At 49.6% G+C, this 27,120-nt stretch overlaps 2 protein-coding genes across 3 annotated transcripts; one reads left to right on the top strand and one right to left on the bottom strand.

Annotated features, from left to right (window-relative positions):
* Positions 1-6: 6 nt before the first annotated feature.
* On the top strand, positions 7-6,872 carry LOC102385628 (antigen-presenting glycoprotein CD1d-like). 2 transcript variants are annotated; one of them, XM_025192369.1, is made up of 4 exons: positions 7-1,775; positions 5,178-5,768; positions 5,905-6,186; positions 6,311-6,872. In XM_025192369.1, exons 2-4 carry the CDS (start codon positions 5,393-5,395, stop codon positions 6,655-6,657), a joined length of 1,005 nt encoding a protein of 334 aa, XP_025048154.1. In that variant the 5' UTR covers positions 7-1,775; positions 5,178-5,392; the 3' UTR covers positions 6,658-6,872. The 2 variants fall into 2 exon arrangements, with proteins under 2 accessions (XP_025048154.1, XP_025048155.1); XM_025192370.1 differs by lacking the exon at positions 7-1,775 and having other exon boundaries at positions 5,077-5,768.
* Positions 6,873-15,463: 8,591 nt separating this feature from the next.
* LOC112548090 (sialic acid-binding Ig-like lectin 5) lies at positions 15,464-25,433 on the bottom strand. Its single transcript, XM_025192382.1, has 6 exons — positions 25,152-25,433; positions 24,548-24,914; positions 23,771-24,082; positions 20,726-20,893; positions 20,542-20,588; positions 15,464-16,834 (listed from the first exon to the last, which is right to left on the bottom strand). Exons 1-6 carry the CDS (start codon positions 25,431-25,433, stop codon positions 16,778-16,780), a joined length of 1,233 nt encoding a protein of 410 aa, XP_025048167.1. The 3' UTR covers positions 15,464-16,777.
* Positions 25,434-27,120: the final 1,687 nt, after the last annotated feature.

The raw sequence follows: 27,120 nt of genomic DNA, 5'->3' as shown, positions 1-27,120 counted from the left end.
ATCTGCTGGCAGCGCTCCTACCCACGCAGCCCAGGATGCAGGTAGCCTTCTTGGCATCAAGGACACACTGATGACTCCTACTCCACTTCTTGTCCACTGCCACCCCCGGTCCTTTTCTGCAGAGCTGCTGCCCAGCCAGTCACCCCTAGCCTGCACCGGTGCGTGGGACTGATCCATCACAATGGTGGGTGCATCCTGAGATACCAAACAACAGGTATTTTTTCCTCATTAAAAAGAAAATAGAATCCATACTAATACACCCGGGGACTGGAGCTGTGTTGTTTGGTTTTGGATTGAAGCAAAAGCAAATGGAGCAGCATTGAAATGAGGATTGTGAAACGGGAGCTTTGTGACCAGGAGCGTCCAATGGGCGGCAGCATGGCAGAGCTAAGGATAGCTTGATTAGTCGAATATGACGAGACAGGGGGCACCTTATTAGCATGAAGTGTGATCCCTGGCCTGTGCATATCACCCCCCTTGACCATGTCCCTTGTCATCCACCTTCTCTCACTTGCTAATTGTTGGGGATTGGCCTCAACTGCTTCTGGGATCAAAGGATCTGCCAGGAGGAACATAAGGATGCACCAGCGCAGCAGAAAGGAGCAAGGGGTGTCCAGGACTCCCCAGTATCAGGAGATGGGAGGGGGAGACCTCTGTACAAGGTGCAGGACGGTTCAGTGCCAGGATGATAAATCTGAAACAGGAACCCCCAGATCAGGACATGGACATGCTCACATGACATGCATGTGTCCACAGGACATAGACGTGTCCACACGACACGGACATGTCCACTGAATGCGGACATGCCCACACGACATTGGATGTGCCCATAGGATGTGCACGTGCCCATAGGATGTTGGAAATGCCCACAGGACATGGACATGGCCACAGGATAGTGGATGTGCCCATAGAACAGTGGACGTGCTCGTAAGATGCGGACATGCCCACAGATCATGGGCGTGTCCACAGGACATGGACGTGTCCACAGGACGGTGTCAAGACGGTCAAGACCCTGTTGGAACGTGATGGTTTGTTTGGATCTGTGGCTGAAAGGGGCATTAGCAATTATGAGACCTTTATATCAGCTGAGGGGAGGCTATGTGGTGGTGTGTGTATACCCAGCCACAGGCAAACACGCGCGAACACCTCACCCATCAGAGCACACATATGTAGACAATAAACGTGACCCAACCTTTGCCACCGAACTGAGCCCATGGAGGTTCTTTAAGACGAGATTGGTATTGGGCTCTCCTGGCTGCGTCTCTTTGCTGGCATTCAAGAGACTCTTTGCTGGTCCCAGAGACTTCAACCCTGACACTGCATCAGTGACACGCAATGACGGCAACAATGACGTGTGAGAAGGGATATGATAGACAGAGATGGAAGCATGACACGCCGCCATGCACCCCAATCATTTGTTTTCTGCTGCTGAAACAGAAGGGGAAGCATTTCAAAGAGCAAAACCCGCCAGACCCTCTTGTCTACACTGAAATCTGGGGTCCCAGGCCACGGCCTGGCCAGCTGCCAATGAGTTCCCCGAGCTTTGTTAATGACTAGACAGGAAGCTCCACATAACGCTTTCCCAGGCCCTGATGGCAGTGCAAGGGCTATGTTCCACCTTGAAAAAGGGGCCTGGGTCTAACCTCCAACCTGGGAAAAGCAATACGACTGGGGTCCGACAGGAACAACATCTCCCCTCGCAACTAAAGGCGCTTGTACATGATGTGTTTTGTTTAGATGCACGTTATGTATGAAACACTGCTGTTTATTACAATGTAAATAACAATGCATCCTTCTAAACTCTTCACTCCAGAGGTGTGAATGCCCCTCTCTCCTTTTTTTAATGCCCTTGATCTTCCACTAATCAAGTTAAGCCTTTCTTTGCTGCAAGTCAGCCATTTATTTCGACACTCTCCATAACATGGCTCCTGTTTCCCAGGCTGGTTTTTTTCACTCATTCCAATAGTTACATTTGTTTTTTGCATCCCTCTTAAAACAGGATCATCCATCCTTAGGCCGCTAGTGTATTTGGAATACTTCTCATTTTTATCTGGAGAAAAATGTGTGGTGTGCTATACGTGAGGACACACCACACCATCAGCACCCCCTTCTCAAAATCCTAGATCCACCCATGGACAGGTCTGTATTTATACTGGCATGCCACCCCCCACCTTGCACCAATGCTTATCTCTCTCTGTGTCAAGATGTTTATCTCAGCCTGTGTTGCCTGCCAAGCGTACGCACCTGCGCTTCGGTTCTTGTGATCTCTGGCTCGTTTGTGAAGTCTTACATTTTACCTTCCTTTTTGAGTGTTTCAGCTGCTGTTTCCATATGCCCTTCAGGGTCTTTTTGGATTGTGTGTGTGTCTATTTCATTTTTCTCTCATCCAGCTATCTTGAGGCCCCTTTCTCCCCTGCTGCTTGCCAGCACCTTACTGGCAAATAGGAGACTGGGCAAGATGGATCTAAGGTCTGATCCAGTAAATGGCCATTCTTAGAGGTTATGCTGTGTCACAAGCGACCTCCCGTTCCTCTCTCTCTTGCAGCCTCCAGCACTGAAGGTCCAGGAAGGTCTGATTCAGAGGCCGGGCCCGTCACTCCCATGCTCAATAGCAACCGATGCCCCTTTCCTCCAAGACTGTGTCCAAGCCCTTGGTGGATCTGGTGACACTCTCAGCTTCCACCACATCTAGTGGCCACAAGTCCCAGCTTTTCCTTTCACACTGGGTGAAAAAGACCTGCCTGGTGCTCTTTATCAACTGACAACCTCCTAGTCTCATGCCGTGATCCTTTGTTCTTGTATGGGGAGATAATAAATAAATAATAATAAATAATGATAAATCCCTGGTGACTTCCTCTTCACCCTTCAGTATTTTGGAAATCCTTCTCTGTCCCCACTCAGGCATCTCTTTTCTAACCAGACCAGGCCTGGCCTGCTTGGGAAGCCCCTTCATAGCCCTCATCATCCTCGCTGCCCTTCTCTGGACCTTCTTTAGCTCTTCTGTATGCTCTTGGAGGTGCAGGGAGCAGACCTGGGCACAGGATTGAAGTAAGTCAGTGCCCTCAATGATTATGTCCAAATGTTGGGAAGTCCTCCATGAACGCCCTATGGTTTTATAAAGGTCCATCAAGGTCCTTTCCATTTTTGTTTTTCTTCTTAACCAGGCAGACAAGGTTCTTTAGGTCAATCTGATATCTTTTATTAGACCAACTAAAATAGTTGGAAAAATACTTCTTTGCAAGCTTTTGTGTACAAACACCTTTCTTCAGGCAGAGGAAGCATCAGAGAAGCGTCTTCTTAACCAGAGCTCCTACACCAGGCAGTCCAGCCCTGAGAGCTGCGGTGCTGAGCAAAGCCGCATGGGGCCTGATGCCTGTGCCAGTGTTAGGTGATGCAGACCTCCCTGCTACCAGTGGCAAACTGTCTCCTACTCCAGCACTGGGGACCCGTCAGGTCCCAGGGAGTCAGGAGAGAAAGCCAGCATGACAGCAAGGCTGGGGGGTTTCTGTCCCACTTCCCATGCACCGGTAAGTGCAAGATGAGTGTTTTCTCCCCCCTCCCCGCCACCCCCAGCACTTCCTCACACAGCTGCCGCCTGCACTAACTGATCACGAAGCCTTAATGTGGGAACAGCACTGAGAAGGGGCTGTGACTTCCCTCCCCCCTCCCCCCAGTGCTCTTGACACGACTGGCTGGTCTCTGTTAGTACCCGCAGGAAGACGCTCCAAGGAGAAGGAGAAGTTTTACATGTTCAGGAGTGAATGATGGCACAGGAGAGCTCCCATTACTGGCCCTAAAGATCCACACACCTACCTCCTGGGTGCATGCTGCCTCCTCTCTTTCTCCTGGCATGGGTGCTGGGGGCACTGGCTGTGAAGCGGGGACCCCTGGCCTCTTGTTGGGGGGGGTACAGCCTCCAGAGCCAGCACAGGATAGCACCAAGCTGCGCCGGTGTCCTTTGTTCTGGGCAGTCTGAGATGCAAGGGTAGCTTTGCCCTCCTGTCAAACTGGGCAATGAAGCCTTGAAGCCTGCGGGGAACTGATGAGAACAAGACTTGTTCAACTTGCTCCACATTTCCCTCCCTTCCTGGGGGCTCCCTGTCCCCCAGCTCTTCTTGTTCCCCCCGTGATGACACTAGGGGCTTTTCTATTATCTGTAGCACCACAGAAAATGAGGGCTGGAAGGGACCTCAGGAGGTCACATCTCATCCAATCCCCTGCTCAAAGCAGGACCAGCCCCAACTACATCATCCCAGCCAAGGCTTTGTCTAGCCAGGTCTAAAAAACCTGCAAGGATGGAGATCCCACCTCCTCTCTGGGTAACCTGTTCCAGTGCTTTACTACCCCCCTAGTGAAATTTTTTTTCCTAATATTCAACCTCAACTTCCCTTGCTGCAACTTGAGCCCATTGCTCCTTGTTCTGTCATCTGCCACCAATGTGAACAGTTTAGCACCATCCTCTCTGCAACCCCCCAGCAGGTAATTGGGTGGTTCCACAACACACATTTTTCTCCACTTCAGCAGATACTGTGTGTGTTACTAATAAGCTAGGGGGCTAGCACGGTACAATTCCATGTCCGATCAAAGCAAAAATGAACGTAACTACGGTAATGTGCACGTTTGCTAGATGAATTCTAAGGGTTTTTTTTTTGAAGAAATCTAACAAACTAGGGGAAAACAGTAAAAACTTTTTTTTTTTAAAAGAAATCTAACTAGGCAAAAAATGGTCAAAACAAAGAGATTTTTTTGAAGAAAACTAACAAACTAGGGAAAATAGTAAAAAAAAAGTTTTTTAAAGAAAACTAACAAAGTAGGCAAAATTGTGCAAACAAGGATTTTTTAAAAGAAAATTAACAAACTAGGCAAAAATAGTCAAAACAAATGTTTTTTCAAAAAAGAAAAGGCAAAATAGTAAAAAAAAATTTTAAACAAAAATTAATAAACTAGGCAAAAAAATAGTCAAAACAAAGGTTCTTTGAAGAAAACTAAGAACCTAGGCGAAAAATAGTCAAAGCAAAGGGGTTTTTTTAGCAAAAATTAACAAACTAGGCAAAACTAGTTAAAAAATGAGGTTTTTTGAAGAAAACCGACAAACTAGTCAAAAATAGCCAAAACAATCCAAAGCTTGTGTCCCAAGTTCTGTAGCAGTTGCAGTGAATTGTACGTCTCTCCTTCAGATTCATCAAACAGCATCTTGCCGTTCTGAGCCTCTTGACGGCGCCTCTGATACTTCGCTAGTAGGCTTTTCTGCACCTGAGTTAATACGACCACATCTATGTTAAAGGTTTTATGTAGAGCAAAAAACCGTGTGCAGGGCTGTGAAATAGGAGAAGCAGGACCGTTAACTAGGAGAGACACAAGACCATGAAGTAGGAGAGAGACAGGCCCACGAATGGCTCAAGCTCTTGGGCTGGTAACACTGCACCGAAAACCCTTCACCCCAACTCTCCATCGCTCAGCTCTCCCCTTCTCTCCCCACAACCCGGCAGCCTCCCCACCTCTTCCCATAGGGTCCCACAACCTCCGAGTGCTCCAGACCGCCACTTTCCACGACGCCGTCTCCGCGGATGCTTGGGGTATGGCTCTGCTGGGGGACATGGAGACCAACTCCCTGGACTGCAGCACCTGCCCCATCCGCTTCTGCCAGCCCTGGGCCCAGCGAGCCCTGAGTCTGGAGCACTGGAGGAACCTGGAGCTGATGATCCACATGTACCTGAATAACTTCATCCATCAGGTGAAGCAATGGGCCGAGCATCTGAACTTGACCTGTGAGTATGAGGCAGATGGGTTGGAAGGAGGGGAAGAGACTGTACATCACAGAGCCGCTCCTATTACAGCAATGTTCCCTCTTCCTCTCTCCCACTTCCCCCTGGGACCCATCCCCTCCAACCCTCCCCCATCCAGTCCCCTTTGTGATCCAGGGCTCTATCGGCTGCGAGCTTCACCTCAATGGCACCTCGCGGGGCTTTTACACAGCCACCCTGGAGGGCGAAGACTTTGTCAGCTTTGACCGGGACACGCAGGAGTGGGTGGCCTGGCAGGAGGATGAGCTGACGCGGTACGTACGGGACAGCCTCAATCGTGACAAGGGCACAGTCAACATGCTGCACTTCTTCCTTAATACCACGTGCATCAATGATCTCGGCAGCTTCCTGCGGTACAGGAAGGAGGCTCTTGAGAGACAAGGTGAGGCCAGACCAATGCGGTCCCTCTCCCTTGGGGTCTCTTACTCCACACAGAGTTGCAACTGCCTCTGGGGTGGTGCATGGTAGTGAAGGAGACACTGAAATGCATTCTCTGCCCCTTTTAGAGCACCCAGTTGCTGTGGTGTTTGCCTGGGAGCCTCCCCTGACACCGGGACTCCTGACACCGTCGCTGCACCTGGTTTGCCAGGTCATGGGGTTCCACCCCCAGCCAGTCCACGTGTCCTGGTTGTGTGATGGGGAGAAGGTGGCACCGGGCCCACAAATGAGCTCCACTGGGATCCTGCCCAACGCTGACTTGACGTACCAGCTGCGCAGCGCCTTGGCTGTGGCACCAGAGGATGGGCACCGCTATGCCTGCCAAGTGGAGCATAGCAGCCTGCAGGCCGGGGGCCTCATTATCCCCTGGGGTAGGTGCACTGCCTGGATTTCAAGCCCCAATGTCAATGCATGAGTGCACAAGAGCAACCTGATGAAATGGTGGTGAGAATGGTTTTAACTTGGGCCAAGCAAACACCTCTTTTCCCCTAAAACCCTGGAAGAGGTTGAACCCCTGTAACAGAAACTTCCACAAAATCAATACAGGGCACAGAAAATAAGGAGAAGTGCAAAGTACTGTGCTTAGGACAAATCAATCCCATGCACTGGTGCAGGCTGGGAGCTGACTGGCTGGGCAACAACTCTGCAGAAAAGGACCTGGGGGTGACAGCGGACAATAAGATGGATATGAGCCAGCAGTGTGCCCTTGTTGCCCAGAAGGCTAAGGGCATCCTGGGCTGCACTGGTAAAAGCATTGCCAGAAGATCAAGGGAAATGATTCTTCCCCTCTATTCAGCACTGGTGAGGCCACATCTGGAGTACTGTGTCCAGTTGTGGGCCCCCCACTACAAAAAGGATGTGGACACATTGGAGGGCAACAAAAAAGGTGAGGGGGCTGGAGGACATGACTTATGAGGAGAGGCTGAGCGAACTGGGCTCATTGAGTCTGCAGAAGAGAAGACCGAGAGGGGATTGAATAAGAGCCTTCAACTCCCTGAAGAGAGGTTCGAGAGGATGGAGCTGGACTGTTCTCAGTGGGGGCAGATGACAGAACAAGGATCAATGGGCTCCAGTTGCAGCAAGGGAAGTTGAGGTTGGATATTAGAACTTTCTCACTAGAAGGGTGGTGAAGCACTGGAGCAGGTTACCCAGAGAGGTGGTGCAGTCTCCATCCTTGGAGGTTTTGAAGACCTGGTTAGACAGAGCCTTGGCTGGGATGATGTGGTTGGGGATGATCCCGCTTTGAGCAGGGTGTTGGGCTAGATGTGACCTCCTGAGGTCCCTTCCAACCCTCACTTTCTATGAGTACATGAATTAGAAGCTGGACATGGGCAGATCCAGGATATAGCAAAGGGGTGTACAGATGGTGTGGTGTATCATCATCACACACAACATGACATATTTTCTCCAGCTGAACAGAAACTAGAAGCTTTACTAATAAGCCAGAGGCCTAACCCTATATTATTCAGGTGAAGATCAGAGCAAAAAAACAAATATAACTTTCTGGGAACATTCCCTTGTTTCCCCCAGGGTGTTTCCTAGATGATATAGTCTGCTTAAAAACACACAAGAAGCTGGGCAAGAAAATGGACCAAATAGTCAAAAGAGATTGTGTCATTAGTCCTGGAGTCATTATCGTGAAAAGTATATCTCTTATTCAGACTCGTGAAATAAAATCTAGTCTTTCTGAGTGTCTTGACAGCATCTCTGATACCTCACATGAGTTAATATTAGTACTGCCCACTGAATTCAGGTTTTAGCTTGAATTAAAACAGTCAGCAGGGCTGTGCAATAGGAGAGAGACATGACCAGGACTGCCAAACAAGCAGAATTGCAGTAGCAGCTCCCTCCTCCCCGCCCACCGCCTGCCTCTGCCTCCTCCCGCACAGCAGTGGGGCTTCCTCCTCCCTGCTTCAGGAGGCAGAGCCCCGCCAGACAATTGCCGCCGGGCCTCTCAGTGGTGCATGCGCAGTTGCCCAAAAGCATTATAGACAGACAGACAGACAGACTAAGCCTTTTATTATTTTAGAATATAAATACATTCTTTATATGTATATAGTGGTGTTTCTAATTTTCTACGCATAAGTGCATGTGTATGTGTGTGTATGTTATATATATATATATTAGAGGTTTTTTATTTTAATCATGGAAAAATGTGGATTTTGGGTTACTTTTTTTAATCAGAAAATTTGGGGGTTTTTTGTTTTTTTTATCAGAGAAAACCAGGATCCCTGCTAATTACATAGGTTACACAGGGGTAATTAGGCAAGTGTAAAGGGAGTGAGCTAGCTGGCCAAGTACAAATGGAGAGCTCCCACCTCTCTCTCTCTTGCTGGGTTTTTTTCCCCAGCAAACACCGGTCACTCCAAAGCGGGCTGGACTGTAGGAATCAGCATTCTTGTTTTGCTCATCGCCACCGGGACGGCCGTCATGGTTATACGGCTGGGAAGATGTAGGTGAGTTTTCTGCCTTCCCTCCATACCCTCCATAGCAGCTCTCTCAGCCTGGGGGCCAGCTGAACAAGGTAGAGAACATCAGGTGCTGAAGCATGATCCATCTCCCAGGGTTCAGTGGCTGGTACATTAGTGTCAGTGACAGGGACGATTTCCATCGTGGTGACATCTCTACACCAGTGAAAGCCCAAGGCGCACATGCCATGACACCAATCCTTCTGCCACTGAGCTGAGAAACTGGGATGAGCTGCAGGACAAAATGCCAGCTGCAGAGGAGGTGCTGGTAGCATTATAATGACATAGCTGTGTCCTGTGGGGAGCCATCACTCCAAAGGACTAATGATTATCTGGGTGTAAGCTCCTTTCCCATCACTGCCTCTGTAAAGCTGCTTGCATTTTCCTGGGGCATTGGCCTGCCTGGTTTGATTCACCTTAGAACAGTGGTTTTCAACCTTTTCTCATTTGTGGAGCCCTACAAATTTTCAAATGGAGGTGTGGGCGCATTTGCATGGCAAGTGTGGGTATTCACATACTTTTCATTGATCATAGGCATCTTTTGCGGACCCTTTAAACATAGTTTGTGGACCCTAGGGGTCCATGGACCACAGGCTGAAAACCATGGAGGTAGAATGATAAAGTCCTAGAGAAGTGGAGCTGGAAGGGACCACTAGAGGTCATATAGTTATCATTATAGGGTCGTAGAGATGTTGGGGTGGAGGAGATCTCCAGAGGTCATAGAGTCATCATTATAGGGTCGTAGAGATGTTGGGGTGGAGGAGATCTCCAGCGGCCATAGGGGCAGAGAGTCCATGAGAAGTGGGGAAGAAGGAACCTGCAGAGGTCACATCTAGTCCAACACCCTGCCTGAGGCAGGATCAGCCCTGTCCAAACCACCCCAGACACATCCCGCATCTAAACTCTTTATAAAACTACCATTGACCCTGGCATGACATCAGACATTGCACCCAATCCTGCCCCAGGGAAAGCAGGAGGACCACAGTCACCAATGTCCTGCTGCTATAAAACGTTGTTAATATATGCTCAAGAGATCCCAGGTAGAAGCTGTGACCCCCTGCTACAGAAGAAGGCAGTCCCCAGCACCCCTGAGTCCATACCAGTCTGACCATGGGGCAAAAACCTTTCTGACTCCAAATCTGGCATCGGTCTGAGCCTGAGCAGAGGGCAAGACCCTCTAGCCAGGACCCTGCAGGGTTGGTCCCAGCAGGAGAATTGGCACAGCCCAGTCCCCATCCCCAGCCTGGGCTGCAGCCAGCACCCAGTGCCTCTAGGAGAGGATTAAACCCCCCCTGACACATGGAGCAGAAATTGGGGGGTGGGGGGTACAACTTTCAAAGTCCAGAAGCCTGGGACATTCCCACAGTAGAACAGAGGCATCGCGATGCCTCGATCATCCCCAACCAGTTGCTGTTTTGCACCCTGCGCTCTTGTTCCAGGAGCTACGAGGACATACGCACAGAGGACCTCCAGCCCTGAAGGTGCCAGTACCAAGCTGGGCCCAGGCAGGGTGAAACCCCTCGAGACACCTGGTGCACAGACCCCCACAACTGCCTTCAACCACCTTGTCCAGGGACTGCTTATGAATAAGGGAAGATCACTGGAGAGCTGTCCTGGATTGGAGAACTTGAGGGAGACTACCAGGATTTTGTCTGTCAAATGCTTAGGTCTAATCCATGGAAATTGGGGTCCACACAGAAAACAGAGGAAGCTTCCATACTGCTCATGGGCAATTATAATTTCATAATTTCATAGTTTCATAGTAGCTAGGGTCAGGAGGGACCTGAACAGATCACCTAGCCTGACCCCCTGCCATAGGCAGGAATGAATGCTGGGTTCACAAGACCCCAGACAGGTGATCATCCAACCTCCTCTTGAATCTGCCCAAGGTAGGGGTGAGGACCACTTCCCTGGGAAGCTGGTTCCAGATTTTGGCCACCCTAACTGTAAAATATTGTCTTCTGATCTCCAACCTAAACCTATTCTCCCTCAGCTTATGACCATTGTTCCTCATCACCCCAGGTGGTGCTGGGGAGAAAAGGGCTCTGCATATTTGCTGTTGAAGGGCTCTACCTATTTGCTGGTGGTAATTAGATGGTGGCTTCTAGCTCATAGCATGGGGGTTCTGTAAAAGCTCTTGCAATAGGAGCAGTGAAGGCAGAGAACTCATTGAATCAGAAAATGAGGGTTGGAAGGGACCTCAGGAGGTCACATTTAGTCCAACCCCCTGCTCCAAGCAGGGCCAGGCCCAAATAGATCATCCCAGCCAAGGCTTTGTCTAGCCAGGTCTAAAAAACCTGCAAGGGTGGAGATCCCACCTCTTCTCTGGGTAGCCTGTTCCAGTGCTTTACTACCTTCCTCATGAGAAAGTTTTCCTAATATCTAAGCTCAACTTCCCTTTTACAGCTGGAGACCATTGCTCCTTGTTCCGTTGTTGAAAATGCAACTGGTTTTAATATGGGAATTAAGAAGTTTCATAGATTCATAGCTGCTAGAGTTGGAAGGGACCTCAACAGATTAGAGTTTGACCCCCTGCCTAGGCAGGAAAAGTGCTGGGCTCGGATGACCCCAGCCAGATGTCTATCCAACTTTCTCTTGAAGACCCCCAAGGTAGGGGAGAGCACTACCTCCCTTTGGAGCCCATTCCAAATTTTGGCCACCCTTACCATGAAGTTCTTCCTGATGTCCAGCCTAAATCTGCTCTCTGTCAGTTTGTGACCATTGCTCCTTGTTACCCCAAGAGGCACCCTGGTGAACAGAGCATCTCCGATCCCTTGCTGTGCCCCCTAATGAATTTGTAGGTGGCCACAAGATCACCTCTCAGCCTTCTCTTGTGGAGGCTGAAGAGGTCCAGGTCCCTTAGTCTCTCCTCATAGGGCTTGTCCTGTAACCCCCTGACCATACGAGTGGCCATCCTTTGGACCCTCTCGAGGTTATCCACATCCTTCTTGAAGTGCGGTGCCCAGAACTGGACGCAGTACTCCAGCTGCGGTCTGACCAATGCTGCATAGAGGGGAAGTATCACCTCCTTGGATCTATTTGTCATGCATCTGCTGATTCATGATAAAGTGCAGTTAGCTTTGCTGGTGATTTCGTCACACTGACGACTCATGTTCATCTTGGAGTCCACTAGGACTCCCAGATCCCTTTCTGCTTCCATGCTGCTAAGAGGGTCACTCCCAGCCAGTAGATGTGCCAGATATTTTTGTGCCCTAGATGCAGCACTCTGCACCTTTCCTTGCTGTACTGCATCCTATTGTGTACCGCCCACTTTTCCAACCTGTCCAGGTCTGCCTGCAGTCATTCCCTACCCTTTGGGGTGTGCACTTCACCCCACAATTTAGTATTGTCCACAAACTTAGACAGAGTACACGTCACCCCCACATCCAGGTCACTGATGAAGATATTGAAGAGTACAGGTCCAAGGACCGAGCCCTGTGGGACACCACTACCCGCATCCTTCCAGGACGACACCGACCCGTCTACTACCACTCTCTGGGTGCGACCGCTAAGCCAATTTGCCACCCACTGGACCGTGTCTATGTCACAGCCTCTTAATTTATTTATGAAAATAGGATGAGAGACCATATCGAAGGCCTTGGTAAAATCCAAGAAAATGACATCCACCTTTTCTCCTGTGTCTAAGCATTTTGCGACCTGGTCATACAAAGAAACCAGATTAGCCAGGCACAATCTGCCTGCTACGAATCCATGCTGGTTTCCCTGCAGCATTATTTTTCCCACTGAACTCACAGAAATATGGTCTTTAATACTCTTTCCAAAGACTTTTCCAAGGATGGAGGTGAGACTGACTGGCCTATAATTACTGGGATCCTCCTTCCTCCCCTTCTTGAAAATAGGGACCACATTGGCCCTTTTCCCGTCCTCCGGGACCTGACCTGAGTCAGTGGGTCCACAACCAGCCGTGACAGTGGTTCTGCTATGACACTGGCCAGTTCCTTCAGTACTCTCGGATGCAGCTCATCCGGGCCTGCCGACTTGAACACATCCAGTCCATCCAAGTGACTCTGCACCAAGTCAGCCTCGACAGTTGGTGGGCGGGTGTCTCTCTGATGCCTAACAAAGAACCCACGAGGCACCTTATCTTGACCCTTGTTCAGGAACAGTGAGGCAAAAAACTCATTGAAGAGCTCAGCCTTGTACCCCCTGTCAGTCACTAATTGCACCTCCTTGTTCAGTAGAGGTCCTATGCTGCCCTGCATCTTCCTTTTACTCCTTACATACCTAGAAAAAGACTTTTTGTTGTCTTTATTACGTGTTGCTAGTCTTAGCTCTGTAGTTGCTTTGGCCTTTCTAACTGCCTCCCTGCAAGTGCGGGCCAAGTAGGTACACTCCTCCTTGGTAGCTTCTACCTGCTTCCACCACCTATATGCCTCTTTTTTGCCCTTAGCCTGCCCTGGATTTCTCTGTTTAGCCATGGAAATTATTTTGCCCTTTTCCCCGCTTTCCCTTGCACTGGGATCAGCTCCCTTTGTGCCCGAAGGATCACTTCCTTGAGGAACGACCACCCTTCCTGGACTCCCATATTGCCAATACTCCTATCCTGCAGTGCATCATTGACTAGACTCCTGAGCACACTGAAGTTAGCCTTCCTAAAGTCAATCACTTCCACCCTACTAGTGATCTTACCCACCCTACGCCGTATGGTGAATTCGATTGATTGGTGGTTGCTGTCCACCATTCAATGGTGAATGGTGAATTTGATTGAAGGTGGCAACAAAGGACTGAATGGATGATCTGGGATATTCCTTCTCATCCTGTCCTTCTTGGTTCTGAACCCAAGCAATACGGCTGCCTCCTGGTCCCTGTCTGGGACAATCCAGACAGGTGTTGAAGGCTGGATTTAGGACAATGGTGACAATGCCTAACTTCCTTGCTGCCCCCTTTTATGCTTTTCTTCAATTGCATTCCTTCAATGACTCTTTGCTTCCAGATTGGTCTCATTGCCGTCAGCACACTGCCCATATTTTATCCTGTCAGCATGTTCCTCTGTTCAACAGACCCATCACAAGAACACCTCTTAATCTGGCCTTTTTCTGGTATCTTATTTTAGGCAGTGTCCATTGGTCTCCCTTATCACCTTTCATTAACATATCCAATTATTTCATCCCTCTGATTCAGCTGGCTAGTGCCAAGCTCAGTTAATTTGAGCTGGTAACAAGGCCATTACTATGTTATGTTAGAAGAACTTTTCACAGTAATAAAAAAGAAAAGGACCTATGAGCTCTGCAAAAACAACTCAAGGCTAGCTAATAAAATAAAATGTTAATGAGGCTATACCAAACGTAAGCAATGATTAAATAATGCTAAATATAAACAATACTATAATTTGCTATTCTTAGCAGGTGCAACTTTAAAGCATAAAATATAACAAGCTACCCTAACACAGGGGTGGGAGCAGGGATTTCTCATTATTGGTGCTACCCAAGTGATGAACAGCTGGATAACCTCACTAGGGAGGGGTGTGGGATCCCTCTTTTGTGGCTGATTGAGAAAGGAGCTGGAGAATGGCTGGTTGGTGGCAAAAGGCTTGGGGCAATGGGAAGGCCACCAAAAGGGGAAGGGCTTTCCTCCCAACAAGAGCAAAACCCACAGATTAGCAAGCTCCAAAAGCACTGGGGGTGTGGGGAGGGGACCTGGGGGAGAGGAAGTGGCCCCATTCCCTGGAGAGCTGGATGGGCACCTGCAACTGAAGCTGGAACAACCCAGGGAAACCCTGTGGAGGAACTTGGTGCTGCCACCCTGTCCTTGCGGCACTGCCCTTCCCCATCCCAGAAGCAGTCCCAGTGCCAGGGAGATCAGACCCCTAAAGCTCCTGACCCCTGCGGGGTGTGTTGTTCCTGACCCTGCTGGTGGGGACCAGAGCCCTGAGAGCGAGGGTCCATCATATGAGCCATCAGGGTGCCCTTGTTGCCAAGAAGGCTAATGGCATCCTGGGCTGCATTGGTAGGAGTGTTGCCAGCAGATCGAGGGAAGTGATTTTTCCTCTGTATTTGGCACTGGGAAGGCCACATCTGGAGTCCTGTGTTCAATTTTGGGTCCCCCACTACAGAAAGGATGTGGACACATTGGAGAGAGTCCAGTGGAGGGCAATGAAAATGGGGATGGGGCTGGGGGACATGATTTATGAGGAGAGACTGAGGGAACTGGGCTGATTTAGACTGGAGAAGAGAAGACTGAGGGGGAATTGAACAGTAGTCTTCAACTAGGGAGGTTGCAAAGAGGATGGAGCTGGACTGTTCTCAGTGGGGGCAGACGACAGAACAAGGAGCAATGGGCTCAAGCTGCAGCAAAGGAAGCTGGGGTGGGATATTAGGAAGACCTTTCTCAGGAGGAGGGTGGTGAAGCACTGGAACAGAGGTGGTGAGATCTCCATCCTTGGTGGTTTTGAAGACCCAGCTAGACAAAGCCTTGTCTGGGATGACGTAGTTGAGGCTGGTCCTGGTTGGAGCAGGAGGTTGGACTAGATGTGACCTCCTGAGGTCCCTTCCAGCCCTCATTCTCTGAGTCTATGACTCTTGGTTCTCTCCTTAATTCTCCCACTTCCCATGAGATGCAGAGAGGAAAAGGACACTCCTGGATTGCCCCCAGGGCTGGGAGCTTTGTCAGTGGCTCTGAGACATCCCGCCTGGGCAAAGTAGGTAGGACAAAGCCTGCATGCAAGACAAGTCCTTTCCTAGGGGGGACTCTGCGGGTCACCAGGGCTTGGAAGCTTTACCCTCTGATCCAGGATGTGCCACCCAGCTAGGGAGACTGGAGAGCTCAGAAGAGCAAGAGCTAAACACAGCTGCTGTGTAGGAGGAAATGCAGATATATGGTGTGGGAGGGTCATATGCTGTGTGAAGAGAAAGGGGAGTGTGCATGTGTGTGTGTGGTTGATGTGGGGGTGGACAGTCAGTCCCAAGCTCCAGACCTGCTTTGGCTGCCAGCAGAGCCAGGCAGGAGGGTCACGGCCAGAGAGAGCCTGGACTGGGCAAGCTGTTAAAAAGTAGTTTTCCCTTACATATTTGTCCAAAAATGTTTGCAAAAAGACACAGCAGCCTGTCAAGATGCTTTATTCAGCATAAAATCCTAGAGACATGGGGTTGGAAGGGGCTCCAGAGGTCACATCTAGTCCAGCCCCTGCCTGGGGCTTGATCAGCCCTGTCCAAACCATCCAGGACAAATCCTTCTCTAACCTATTAGAAAAATTACAGTCAACTCGGACACAGCATGAAGCAGGGGGACTGTGGCGCCAACGTCCTGCTGCTTCGAAGATTATTAAAATATGCTTGATAGAGAAATGGGGCTGGAAAGGACCTCCAGAGGTCACAGCTAGTCCAACCCCCTGCCTGAGGCAAGATAAACCCTGTCCAAGCCGTCCCAGACACATCCAGTATCTAAACTCTTCCTAAAACTACTGTCAACACTGACATGACACAAGACATCGCACCCAAACCTGCTGTAGGGGGGCCGCGACGGCCAATGTTTTGCTGCTATAAAATACTGTGAATAGACTCCCCAGAGATCCCAAAGAGAGTCCATGCCCACGCTACGGAGGAAGGCAGACCCCCCTCCCTGTCTTTACCAGTCTGACCATGGGGTGACATTTTTTCCTGATCCCAAATCACGCATCGGCCTGAGCCTGAGTGGAGGGGCAGGACTCTGTAGCCAGGACCCCCGGGGTTTGAGTCCCAGCAGAAGAATTGACTAAGCCCAGTCCCCATTTACAGCCAACACCCAATGCTTCAGTGAGATCCCAGGAAGCTGCTGTGCCCTCAGCTATGGAGGAAAGCAAAGGTAAAGATAACTGTACATAGTTCAGAGTGTCCAGCCAGTGCTGGACTCAAGTGGACCAAGTCCTTATCTAGTCTGAAGTGAAGAAGCTGCCTCCATTGGTGCCCACTGATGGTCTCTGGGGATCCGGCCCACAGCCACATAAAAAGGCTCCTCTTTCTTCTTCATTGCCCAATACAGTGGAGAGGGGCCGGTCATCCAATGGGGTAGAAAAATCCGGGTTCCTGTTGGTAGGTCACAGGGCCGGCCGGGAGCCGCAGGACTTGAAACCTACATTCTGTGGAAGACAGCTGACATCAGCCCATTGGGACCTGGTGCAAAGATATCCTGAAATGGGCAGAAGCAGGATGAACGGCTGTAGTAGTTGAGGAAAGCAGTGTTTCTAGTCAGGCGGCAAGGAGGGAGTCACTTGATGTCAGGGCTCATTGTCAACTACTTGATTCCTTCTAAACTATTCACTCCAGACATGTTAACAACCCTCTTTTCTTTAAAGTCTCTATCTTCCACCCTTCAAGCTCTCCTGTCTTCTGCCATTCTGTTGTCTATTCACCAGTATGAGCCGGGATCCTGGTTTTCTCTCATTTAAAAAAATCCCCAATTTTCAGATTTAAAAAATATCCCCAAATCCACATTTTTCTATGATTATAATGACATGCCACTAATATATATATATAGGTGTTTCATTTTAATCATGGAAAAATGTGGATTTTGAGTTACTTTTTTAATTTGAAAATTGGAGATTTTTTTTTATCAGAGAAAACCAGGATCCCTGGTAATGAAGCTCCTATTTAACAGCCCTGTGCAATGTTTTTAACTCTTTCCATGATCTTATATTTGTTTTTGCCTCCATCTTAAACTGAATAACCCAGCCTTAGGCCCTTCACGTATTAGTCAAGCTTCTAGTTTCTTTTTAACTGAAGAAACACGTGTGCTGTGTTAAACTTAGCATATAAGCAAGTTAGTGCACCTTTAAAATGAACAGAAGGAAGTTCTTTTTCACTCAGCGGGGAAGGAAAGGGTGGGACTTTTGGCCGCCAGATGTGGTGGGAGCTGACAGTTGAACCAGATTCACAAAGGGATTGGGCCTGTTCTTGGAGGAAAGAGGCATCTATCACTATTGAGCATGGGAATGAGGGGCACGGCCTCTGAATCAGAACTTCCTAGACTTTAACTGCCAGAGGCTGCAGGTGAGAGAAGAACAGAGGGAGAAACCCTGGTCAGGCCCAGGGGCAGGTGTCAGGAGCATCTGTAAACCCTGCCAGATACAACGCCCGTGGTGATGGCTCCATGGAGGACTCACCAGCTGAGGTCCCTGGTGGCTGTGTGACACAGGAGGCTGGGCAAGATGCACCTATGATCTAACCCAGGAAATGGCAATTCTTAGGTCCTTATGCACCCCGCTTTTCAAAAGCCTAGATCCGCCCAGAGAAGGCAAGAAAGGTATGTAGGAATGCTGTAATCCTGAAGCTCAGTAAACAGTTTGGTGCCATGATGTGTGCTTGATGGATGTGCTTCTGGGATATAAAAAAGGTAAAACAAGAACACACTTTGGGGTTGAGTTCAACTAGTGTATCCAGCTGGCTGGTTGTCTAAGGAAAGGCTACACCGAGTTTTACATGGGATCTGTGGCTCATGTGATTTTTAGATCACATTCAGTATGAATATGCCTCAGGCTTACATATGTAAGTGGTGAATCGCGCGATAAGTTAAGACCAGCCACACACAAAAAAAAGGAACCAAGCCATAAAAATGGCCATCCAGCTACAAAAAGAGCCAATCAGCTACAAAGTTAGCTAATGACTTTAGTGCTGGTTTCTATCCCTTCCCACCAGAGATGATTCAAAACTCCTATGCGGTCCCAAATCCAAGACCAAAACTCAGCTGATTTTTCCATCTTAGCCTGGGGACCCACTGAAGCCAGTTGGAGACCTCTGTAGGGTTTTAGGGCTGGGAGCCACAAGCAGTGGATTACGGGTCTCAGCCCTGGGACTATAATTGATTGTATTATCTCAGTGGAGCAGACCCATGTTAACACAGCACATGTCAATACCATTGGGAGATCCTCCTTCTTTGGAAAGGTGTAACCTTGCTACAATACAAGAGCACTTAGCATGTCTTCATGGGCAGACCCAAGATTTTGAACAGGGGATGTGCAGAAGGTGTGGGGCATCATCACATATAACAGCATATATTTTTCTCCTGTTAAAGAGAAACTAAAAGCTTTACTAATACGGTAGAAGGCTACTACTATACCACTCCATATATGCTCAAAGCAAAAAAGAAATGTAACTATTGGAATAAGAACATATAAGAACGTAAGAACTGTCCTCCATGGGGTGACACCCTAGGTCCATCTTGCCGAGTCTCCTGTGTCACATGGTGGCAGAGAGCAAAGCTTGAAGGGAGAGTGAACTGGGTCTAACCAGGGTTTTTATTTCCCATTGTCCCTCTCTTCCTTTCCTTCCATGCTGAGTGAAAAAGATCTGCCTTGTGTTCATTTTAAACATGCACAAACTTTCTAGATTAACTTGGAGTCCTGTGCGCAGTTTTGTGTGCCCCCCCTGGAAAGATGGGGACAAATTGGAGAGAGTCCAGTGGAGGGCACCAAAAATGTTGAGGGGGCTGGGGGACATGACTTATAAAGATAGGCTGAGGGAACTGGGCTTATTTAATCTGGAGAAGAGAAGACTGAGGTGGGATTGAAGACTGAGGTTGGAACCTCCCTGAAGGGGGGTTCAAAAGAGGATGGAGCTGGACTGTTCTCAGTGGTGGCAGATGACAGAACAAGGAGCAATGGGCTCCAGTTGTAGCCAGGGAAGTTGAGGTTGGATGTTAGGAGAAACTTTTTCAGAAGGAGGGTAGTGAAACACCAGAACAAGCTACCCAGAGAGGTGGTGGAGTCTCCATCCTTGAAGGTTTTGAAGACCCAGCTAGACAAAGCCTTGGCTGGGATGATCTAGTTGGGGCTGATCCTGCTTTGAGTAGGGGGTTGGACTAGGTGACCTCCTAAGGACACTTCAACCCCTCATTTTCTATGGTTCTATGATTATATGTTACATTTTAAAAAACCCTAACTAACCAAAAATAGTTAAAATAATCCAAAGATATTGTGTCACTAGTTCTGTTGTCATTATAGTTAAATGTACATCTTCATAAAACAAAATCTAGCCCTCTCGAGTGTCTTGATGCTTTACTGTTAGGCATGAGCAGGCATCCTGATTTTCTCCAATAAAAAAAATCCCCAGTTTCAGATTAAAAAAGCAACCCAAAATTCAAATTTTTCCATTATTAAAATTAAATACCACTATATCTATCTATCTATCTATCTATCTATCTATCTAGCTAGCTAGCTAGATATATTTAGAGGCATTTCATTTTAATCATGGAAAAATGTGGATTTGGGGATACTTTTTTAATCTAAAAAACAGGGATTTTTTTTTTACCAGAGAAAACTAGGATCCCTGGTCATGACTTAACCCTTGACCCCAGCCAAAAGGCCGAGAAGTGATAGATCTGAGTACACCCCCTACTACTACTATACCCAAGCTAAGGTTTTTAGCTAGAGCTATCTGTAGAGCTGTGAACTAGAAGAGAGACATGACAAGGGCCGGCTAACAGCCAACAACATGGCAGAAGAAAGGATCATTGGAATAATGGAAAATCAAGAGCATTAACAAGGAGAGAGGATTGTTCACACCTGTGGAGTGGAGAGAGACTAGCAGGAATCGGGGAGAAGACAATGAGCCATGAAGTCAACTGACTTTGCTCAGTGCTGCTTGAATAGCAATTCCGTGCCAGTTGGTTTTAAAATGTAGATGAAGCAGCAATCAAAGAGCGGGGCAACTGCCCCAGTGCAATGATGGGTGAATTGCTCCTTAGCTGTGCACAAGGCAAGGGCCTAGGACATGTGTACAGGCTCTCCGGAGTTCATCCAGCAGGGGAGCAAGGAGGTAGCGCTGAGGGGATAGCAGCAGCAGACATATCCCCTAACACACAGCTAGGAGAGCATAGCTGGGAAAAGGCCTCGTGCTCACCTCATACGTTGGCTCCATCTCTAGGGTGGGACAGTTCAGGACATCACCTGAGGAAGGGAGAGAAGCCATTTGTCAAATCAGGGGTCATCCTAGTCTTGGGGTCACCCCCAATATTGCCCACGTAAACCTCACTCTGGCCACCATCTAAGTAGCCCATAGACAGACCCCGAGACGCATTACCTACCATATAAGGAATCCACGGCCATAGTCTCACCCTTTGCAAGCTCTGTCTTCTTCTGACCTCTCCTGCACAGGTAGTGAGCACCCAGGTTAATGAAGGCAATGATTAGGATGTCAGCAACCACAATAGCTCCAATGAGGAGGGGACTCAGCTGGAAACATCCACTGTGGCCTGGGGAAAGACAGGGATTGGGGTCATTAGGTCTCAGCCTTTAGAACCCAACTTGATGCCTCCTTGATCCTTGGAGGTTTTGAAGACCTGGCTGGACAGAGCCTTGGCTGGAATGGTCTAGTTGGGGCTGGTCCTGCATGGAGCAGGGGGTTGGACTAGATGACCTTCTGAGGTCCCTTCCAACCCTCATTTTCTCTGAGTCTATGATTCTGCTTAGAGGCAGAGCTATTGATGACAGCTGCTCAAGTGCAAGGATCCAACCAGGTATGGCCTTTCTATACATTGCATCTAGACTTATTTTCTGAGGTTGCTCATGAGACACTTTAGTCATGCCTGCCATGTTCTTATTTTCATGTATTGCATCTAGACTTATTTTCTGAGGTTGCTCTTGAGACACTCTAGTCATGCCTGCCATGTTCTTATTTTCATGCCTCTGTGCTCAGTCAAGGTACTAGCAGGGTTATGGCACTTCTAGCAGTGACCAAAGGAAGCCTTAGGCAGTGGTTGTCAGCCTTTTTTCATTGGCAAACCCCTAAAAAATTTCAAATGGAGGTGCAGACCCCTTTGAATGGTAAATGTGGGTATTCACATGCTTTTGATTGATCATACTTATCTTTCGTGGACCCCCTAGACACAGTCTGCAGACCCTAAGGGGTCCACTGACCATAAGTTGAAAACCACTGGTCTAAGGAAACACATCTTTAGTTTCAGAGTCCAGCTACTCTTTGGTGTTTCTTGCTATATTTTACTCCAATGCCTAAAAAGAAATGGTAAGAGTAAAATATTCTTTGTTGGAAAGAGATGTGTCCAAGTGTCCCTGGGCACTTCCACACTGACTGACACACTGATTTAAAACTATGAAGAAACCTAGAGAAGTCGGGCTGGAAGAGTTTTCATGTAGTCCAGGCTCCAGCCTAAGGCAGGAGCCCTGTCCAAACCGTCCCAGACACATCCAGCATCTAAACTCTTCCTAAAACTACTGTCAACCCTGACACAGCACCAGATATCACACCTGGATCTGTCACAGGGAAAGCAGGGGGGCAGCAATGGCCAGCGTCCTGCTGCAGTAGCAGGTTGTTTGTTAATAGTTGTTCCAGAGATCCCAGGTAGAGGCCGTGCCCCTGCTTCAGAAGAAGACAACCACCCCCAGTCTGTACCAACCTGACCAAGGGGTAAAATTCCTTCCTGACCCCAAATGCAGCATCAGTCTAACCCAAAGCGGGGAGGACAAGATCTTCTAGACAGGAGCCTTTGGGTTTAAGTCTCATCAGGAGCATTGGCACAGCCCAGAGTTAAAAAATACAAGAAACCCAAAACAACCCCAGAATATTGTGCTGCTTTTGTCTCACATCCTACAGCATTTACTGATTTCTTCAATTGCCACCTTCTGTAGTCCCGGAATTGCATGTATCAGTTTTCCTGGAGAATATGAAGTTATTAACCCCTGGAGAAAATCTCAATCCAAGACCCCTAGATGATGCAACAGCAGCCATACGCCTAATGTACACACATCAAATATTATTCATTATAATAATAGTTAATCTCATTGTTCAGGGAAAGGGAGACAGACCCCTGATTTCTGGGCTCTACCTGAGATGTTAGCATGCAGGAAGGAGATCTGGGAGGCGCTGTGGACAGTTTGCTAAGAACATCAGCTCCGTGCTCAGCAACCATCAAAAAGACCAGTGCAACACTGCTTGCCACATTTTTAGCTTCTTTTCTACCTTTGAGATCTCAGGACAGCAGCAGACTCTCCCAGTGCCTAAAGAAAGGTGTTTATGACCAAAAGCTTGCAAATAAGATTTTTCCAGCTATTTAGTTGGTCTAATAAAATATATCACATCTACCCAAAGAACCTTGAATGCAACATTAGGGATGACAAGTGAATTGTGAACACAACAAAAAGTATTGTGGTGCCCCTTTATACAACCATGGGGCATCCATTGCTTGAAGAGTGCACCCAAGTCTGGTCCCCACACTTCCAACAGGACAGAGGGGAGATGGAGAAGGTCCAGAGAAGGGAAGCAAGGATGATGAGAGCTATGGAGGAGCTTTGCTCGGAGAAGAGACTAATGAAGCCAGGCCTGGTCTGGTTAGAAAAGAGACAACTGAAGGGGAGTAGGAGAAGGGTTTAGCAACATCTCAAATGGTGAGAGAAAGTCATTGGGGATTTATTACTGATTGTCATAAAGTCATAGAGAAGTGGTTCTGGAAGGGACCTCTAGAGGTCACATCTAATCCAACCCCCTGCCTGAGGCAGGATCAGCCCTGTCCAAACCATCCTGTACAACCATAATTGAACCTCTACATAAGACAACCCTCAACCCTGACACAGCCCTGGTTCTCACCAGATGAGAACGAGGGGTCACAGCATGAAACTAGGAGCTCATCAGTTGATAACGAACACCAGGCAGGTCTTTTTCACCCAGCATGGGAGGAAAAGGTGGGACTCGTGGCTGGTGGAAACTGAGAGTTCACCCAGATCCACTAAGGGACTGGACCCATTTTTGGAGGATGGGGGTACGGGGCACAGCCTCTGAATCAGACCTTCAAATGCTGGAGGCTGACAGGGATAGAGGAACAGGGGGAGAAACCCAGCTCAGACACAGTCACTCCTCCTTCCAGCCTCTGCTCTACCTCCACATGACACAGGAGACTGGGCAAGATGAGCCTGGAGTTTGAGCTACGAAATTCCCATTCTTATGATCTTACGGATATGAAGTCTGCTCCAGGAGTAAAATGCCCTTCCCAGCCTTAAACTATATTAATCCCTGGCTAAAAAGACCTCAGTCCATGTGTTGCCAACCTCCAAAGACCCCCCAGGCAACACCAGCCACAGCCCATCTCACCTGCGGGAATGCCCCATCCATTACTTACAATGAAGGGTGATGGGTTCGCCCCCGGAGGACACCAGGAGCCCCCAGCCCAGGCTGGACATCCAGATGCCGCAAGTGTAGCCACCATCACCCGCAACATCCTCATGGGTGATGCTTAAGTCTTCTCCTGCTTCCAGCAGCCATTTGCTGTCCCGGGACCAGATGTACCTAGTCATGGGCTCCCGGCTGGGACCCTGGCAGTGCAGCGTGATGGAGTTGCTGTCCCTGCCCAGGCTCCTCTGAGTCAGCTGCAAAATCTCCACACTGGTCTTGTTCAGGGCTGCAGAGGATGAGAGTGGGGTCAGAGCTGCATCTAGGAGCAAGGGCCAGAAAGAAGTTCAGGACCCACCCCACTCAGCCCCTGGGATCATAGACCTGTGGACCTGTGTGAAAGAGCAATGTGGGGTGCAGCTGCCTCCAATACACACAGCGTATTGGAGGCAGCTCCAACAAGCGAAATCCCCCTTGTTTTCCTCCAAATCAGCACTTTCCAATGGGCTGATTTATGGCAGAGTCAATACAACCCTATTAATGGGCCCTGAGAGGTCACAAGGGAGTCTGGGACCGAGCTGGTGCTTGCCAACAATGTCATCATCATCCCAAAGACTGACAACAGATGTGCTTCCAAATGGTACACTAGCAGAGAGAAAAGCACCCAGGAGTCCTTCCTCCCAGATCCCAAGACTGCCTATGGGAAACCTGGCGCAGCTCCCAGACATGGAAGTACCCAGGAGTCCTGGACCCCACCATGCAATGAGTTTAGAAGCCAAGGCCGCACCTGACTTTGGGGGCCAGTCCGGGGTGCAGGGCTCCTTGTATCCATCCAGCAAGCAGCTCAGTGCTGTGCCAGGGGGCAGCTGGGATGAGGATCTTTGCAGGCGGGTCTGATTGCCCTGCTGGGTTTGTTCTGGGATCAGCCGGCCGTCTGGTCCATACCAGGAGGGGGAATAGGGGCAGCTGTCCCGGACGGAGCATGTGAGAGATTCGGGGTCCACTTGGAGATGAGGGGTCCCGCATGCATCCGTTGAGGAGACAAGGAGGAAATTAGGCTGTTTTACTTTGCAGGTCCTCGAGCAGAGGATGTTGGTCCCCCTGCAGTGCTGATGAAGGGGGCACTGGGATGGGCAGAGAGAATGGGGCACTGCCTAGGCAAGACCCCAAAGGCACTAGCTCCCCAAACCTCAGCTTTCCACCCATCAGACTTTATCCCCCAGGGGTCCTGGTTTTCAGCTGTCATTGCTCCACTGTGCCCTCTCTTCGCCAGCCTGACTTCTTCAGCCGGAGCAGAAAATGGAAGAGGAGCAGATAAGGACCCATCTGCCCCCAAGCCCATGATATATCCCCCTGGGTGGGAGCGCTTTACCCAAGACACTGAGCTTCACGCCAGGTTGGCCAGTCCACCCCTCGGTCCGGTTGCTGTTTGTGGTCTCAAAGCGAAAGTGGTAGATGCCCTGGTCATGGAGACGCAGCCCAGACAGCCTCAGGGAGCAGTTGTGCTGCTGGTCGCCCAGGTAGTGGGCATGGTCCTTGAAGACCGCACTGACCCGCACCTCTTCCAAGTGATACACGAAGTACTTGTCGTTTTGTTTCCACATCACTGCAGTGACCTGCTCCCTTTGTGGGTAGCTGAAGGAGCAAGGCAGCGTCATGCAAGAGCCCTCCATCCTGGACACAGGCTCAGCCTTCAGATTCACCCTCCAGGCTTCAGTGCAGGCATCTGTCAGGGAAGCGGGAAGACAGGGGTCACTTTGTGGTGTCGGGGTGCTGCAGGGTTTGAGGGGGGCCTTGGTGGCCTGGACCTGGCTACTCATAGGGAGGGATGTGATTTGAGGCATGAAAGGAAACCTCCACCAGGGCCCCCATTGGACTGGGGAGCCCATGTCTCATAGTCATATGCATCGCTTTCATTGGACATGAATGGAAATAGGATGCAGGCTCCTAATTCACTCAGGCCCCAGGGACCATGTCCTGCTGAGACTCATGGGAGCTTGCAGGGCTCTGAGACATCGAGGACCATTTGATGCTCACTTCCCAGAAGGCCAAGTGCAGCCAGGAGCAGCGGGGCCATCGCCTCCCACAGCTGAGATCCCATCAGGGCTGGGGGACGACACACCAGGCAGGCATGTGAAAACCAGTTTCCACCCCGTGCCCCCCTCCGTCTGGGCCCAATCCCTGCCACCCAGCTCCCCCCAGCGCCTCTGATGCCTTCCTGTTCTCTGCAGGCCCAGACGTGCCGTGCCCTTGATCTTTTCACAGCTTTGCCTGACCTTCTCGACAGCGTACAGCAAGTCCCAGCTGTTACCCGCGAAGCCAAGGCCGCTCCCTGGCTGTGACTGCAGCTGTGTCGTGGCCGGGGTGCAAGAGAAAGAGACCCGAACAAAACCAGCCCTGTGCTGCTGTAACCACTGCACCTCCAACCCGTGTGCAAGCGGCTGTGAGAACCCAGGTGTCCGGGCTCTGCAGGTGCTGCTGTTGCCCACAGGCACGCTCTCACACTCTCCTTCTCATTACCAGTTCAATCCCCCCCACCATGAGATCCCAGATCCCACCACTGCCACCTGTTCTTCTACCCCACATCAGGCTGGGACATGCAGTCAGTTTTAGGGTTAGATCCTGAGTTCAGCACAGCAAGCCCTGCAGTCCCAGGTCCTTGGGCCTGGCCTCGGGGGCTCTGCGGACACGGAGAGCAGTCCCCGCAGCGTGTGAACAGCCCCCAGGGTCTATCCTGCACTAACAAGGGTGCGGTTCAGAAGACAGGATCCAGCTCTGGGTTCTCTTTCCAGCCCAGCCAGTGCCCCACATGAGGGCTGGTCCAAGTCCTTCTCTTCCTTTCCGCTTCAGTTTCCCTTCCTGGCCAGTGTTTGTCTGGCCAGAGACTGCTGGGGGGTAGCGGCTCACCCCAGCCATGCATCTCTGCAGTACCTGACATCCTGGACTTCCTACCTGGGAACCCTTAGGCATATCCTAACTACTTCTTATATAAGCAGGGCTTTGGCTGCTGCCGTCCCCCTGCTTTCCCTATGGCAGTTTTGGGTGTGACGTATTGTGCGGTGTCAGGGTTGACAGTTATTTTATGAAGAATTTAGATTATGGATTTATCTGGGATGGCTTGGACAGGGCTGATCCTGCCTCAGACGTGCCCCCATAGATGTGACCTCTGGAGGTCCTTTCCAGCCCCAGTTCTCTAGGATTTCTATGATAACAGGGCCCCAATCCCAGAAGCTTCTGTGCCCTGCCCTTAATAAATCATCCTACTTTCTGCCATGGAGGGAGAGATTCATAGATTCATAGATGTTAGGGTCGGAAAGGGACCTCAATAGATCATCGAGTCCGACCCCCTGCATAGGCAGG

This window comes from Alligator sinensis, unplaced genomic scaffold (genome assembly GCF_000455745.1).
Source record: "Alligator sinensis unplaced genomic scaffold, ASM45574v1 scaffold113_1, whole genome shotgun sequence".
In the NCBI taxonomy this organism is placed as follows: domain Eukaryota; kingdom Metazoa; phylum Chordata; order Crocodylia; family Alligatoridae; genus Alligator; species Alligator sinensis.
This window is presented reverse-complemented; position numbering and strand designations above follow the sequence as displayed.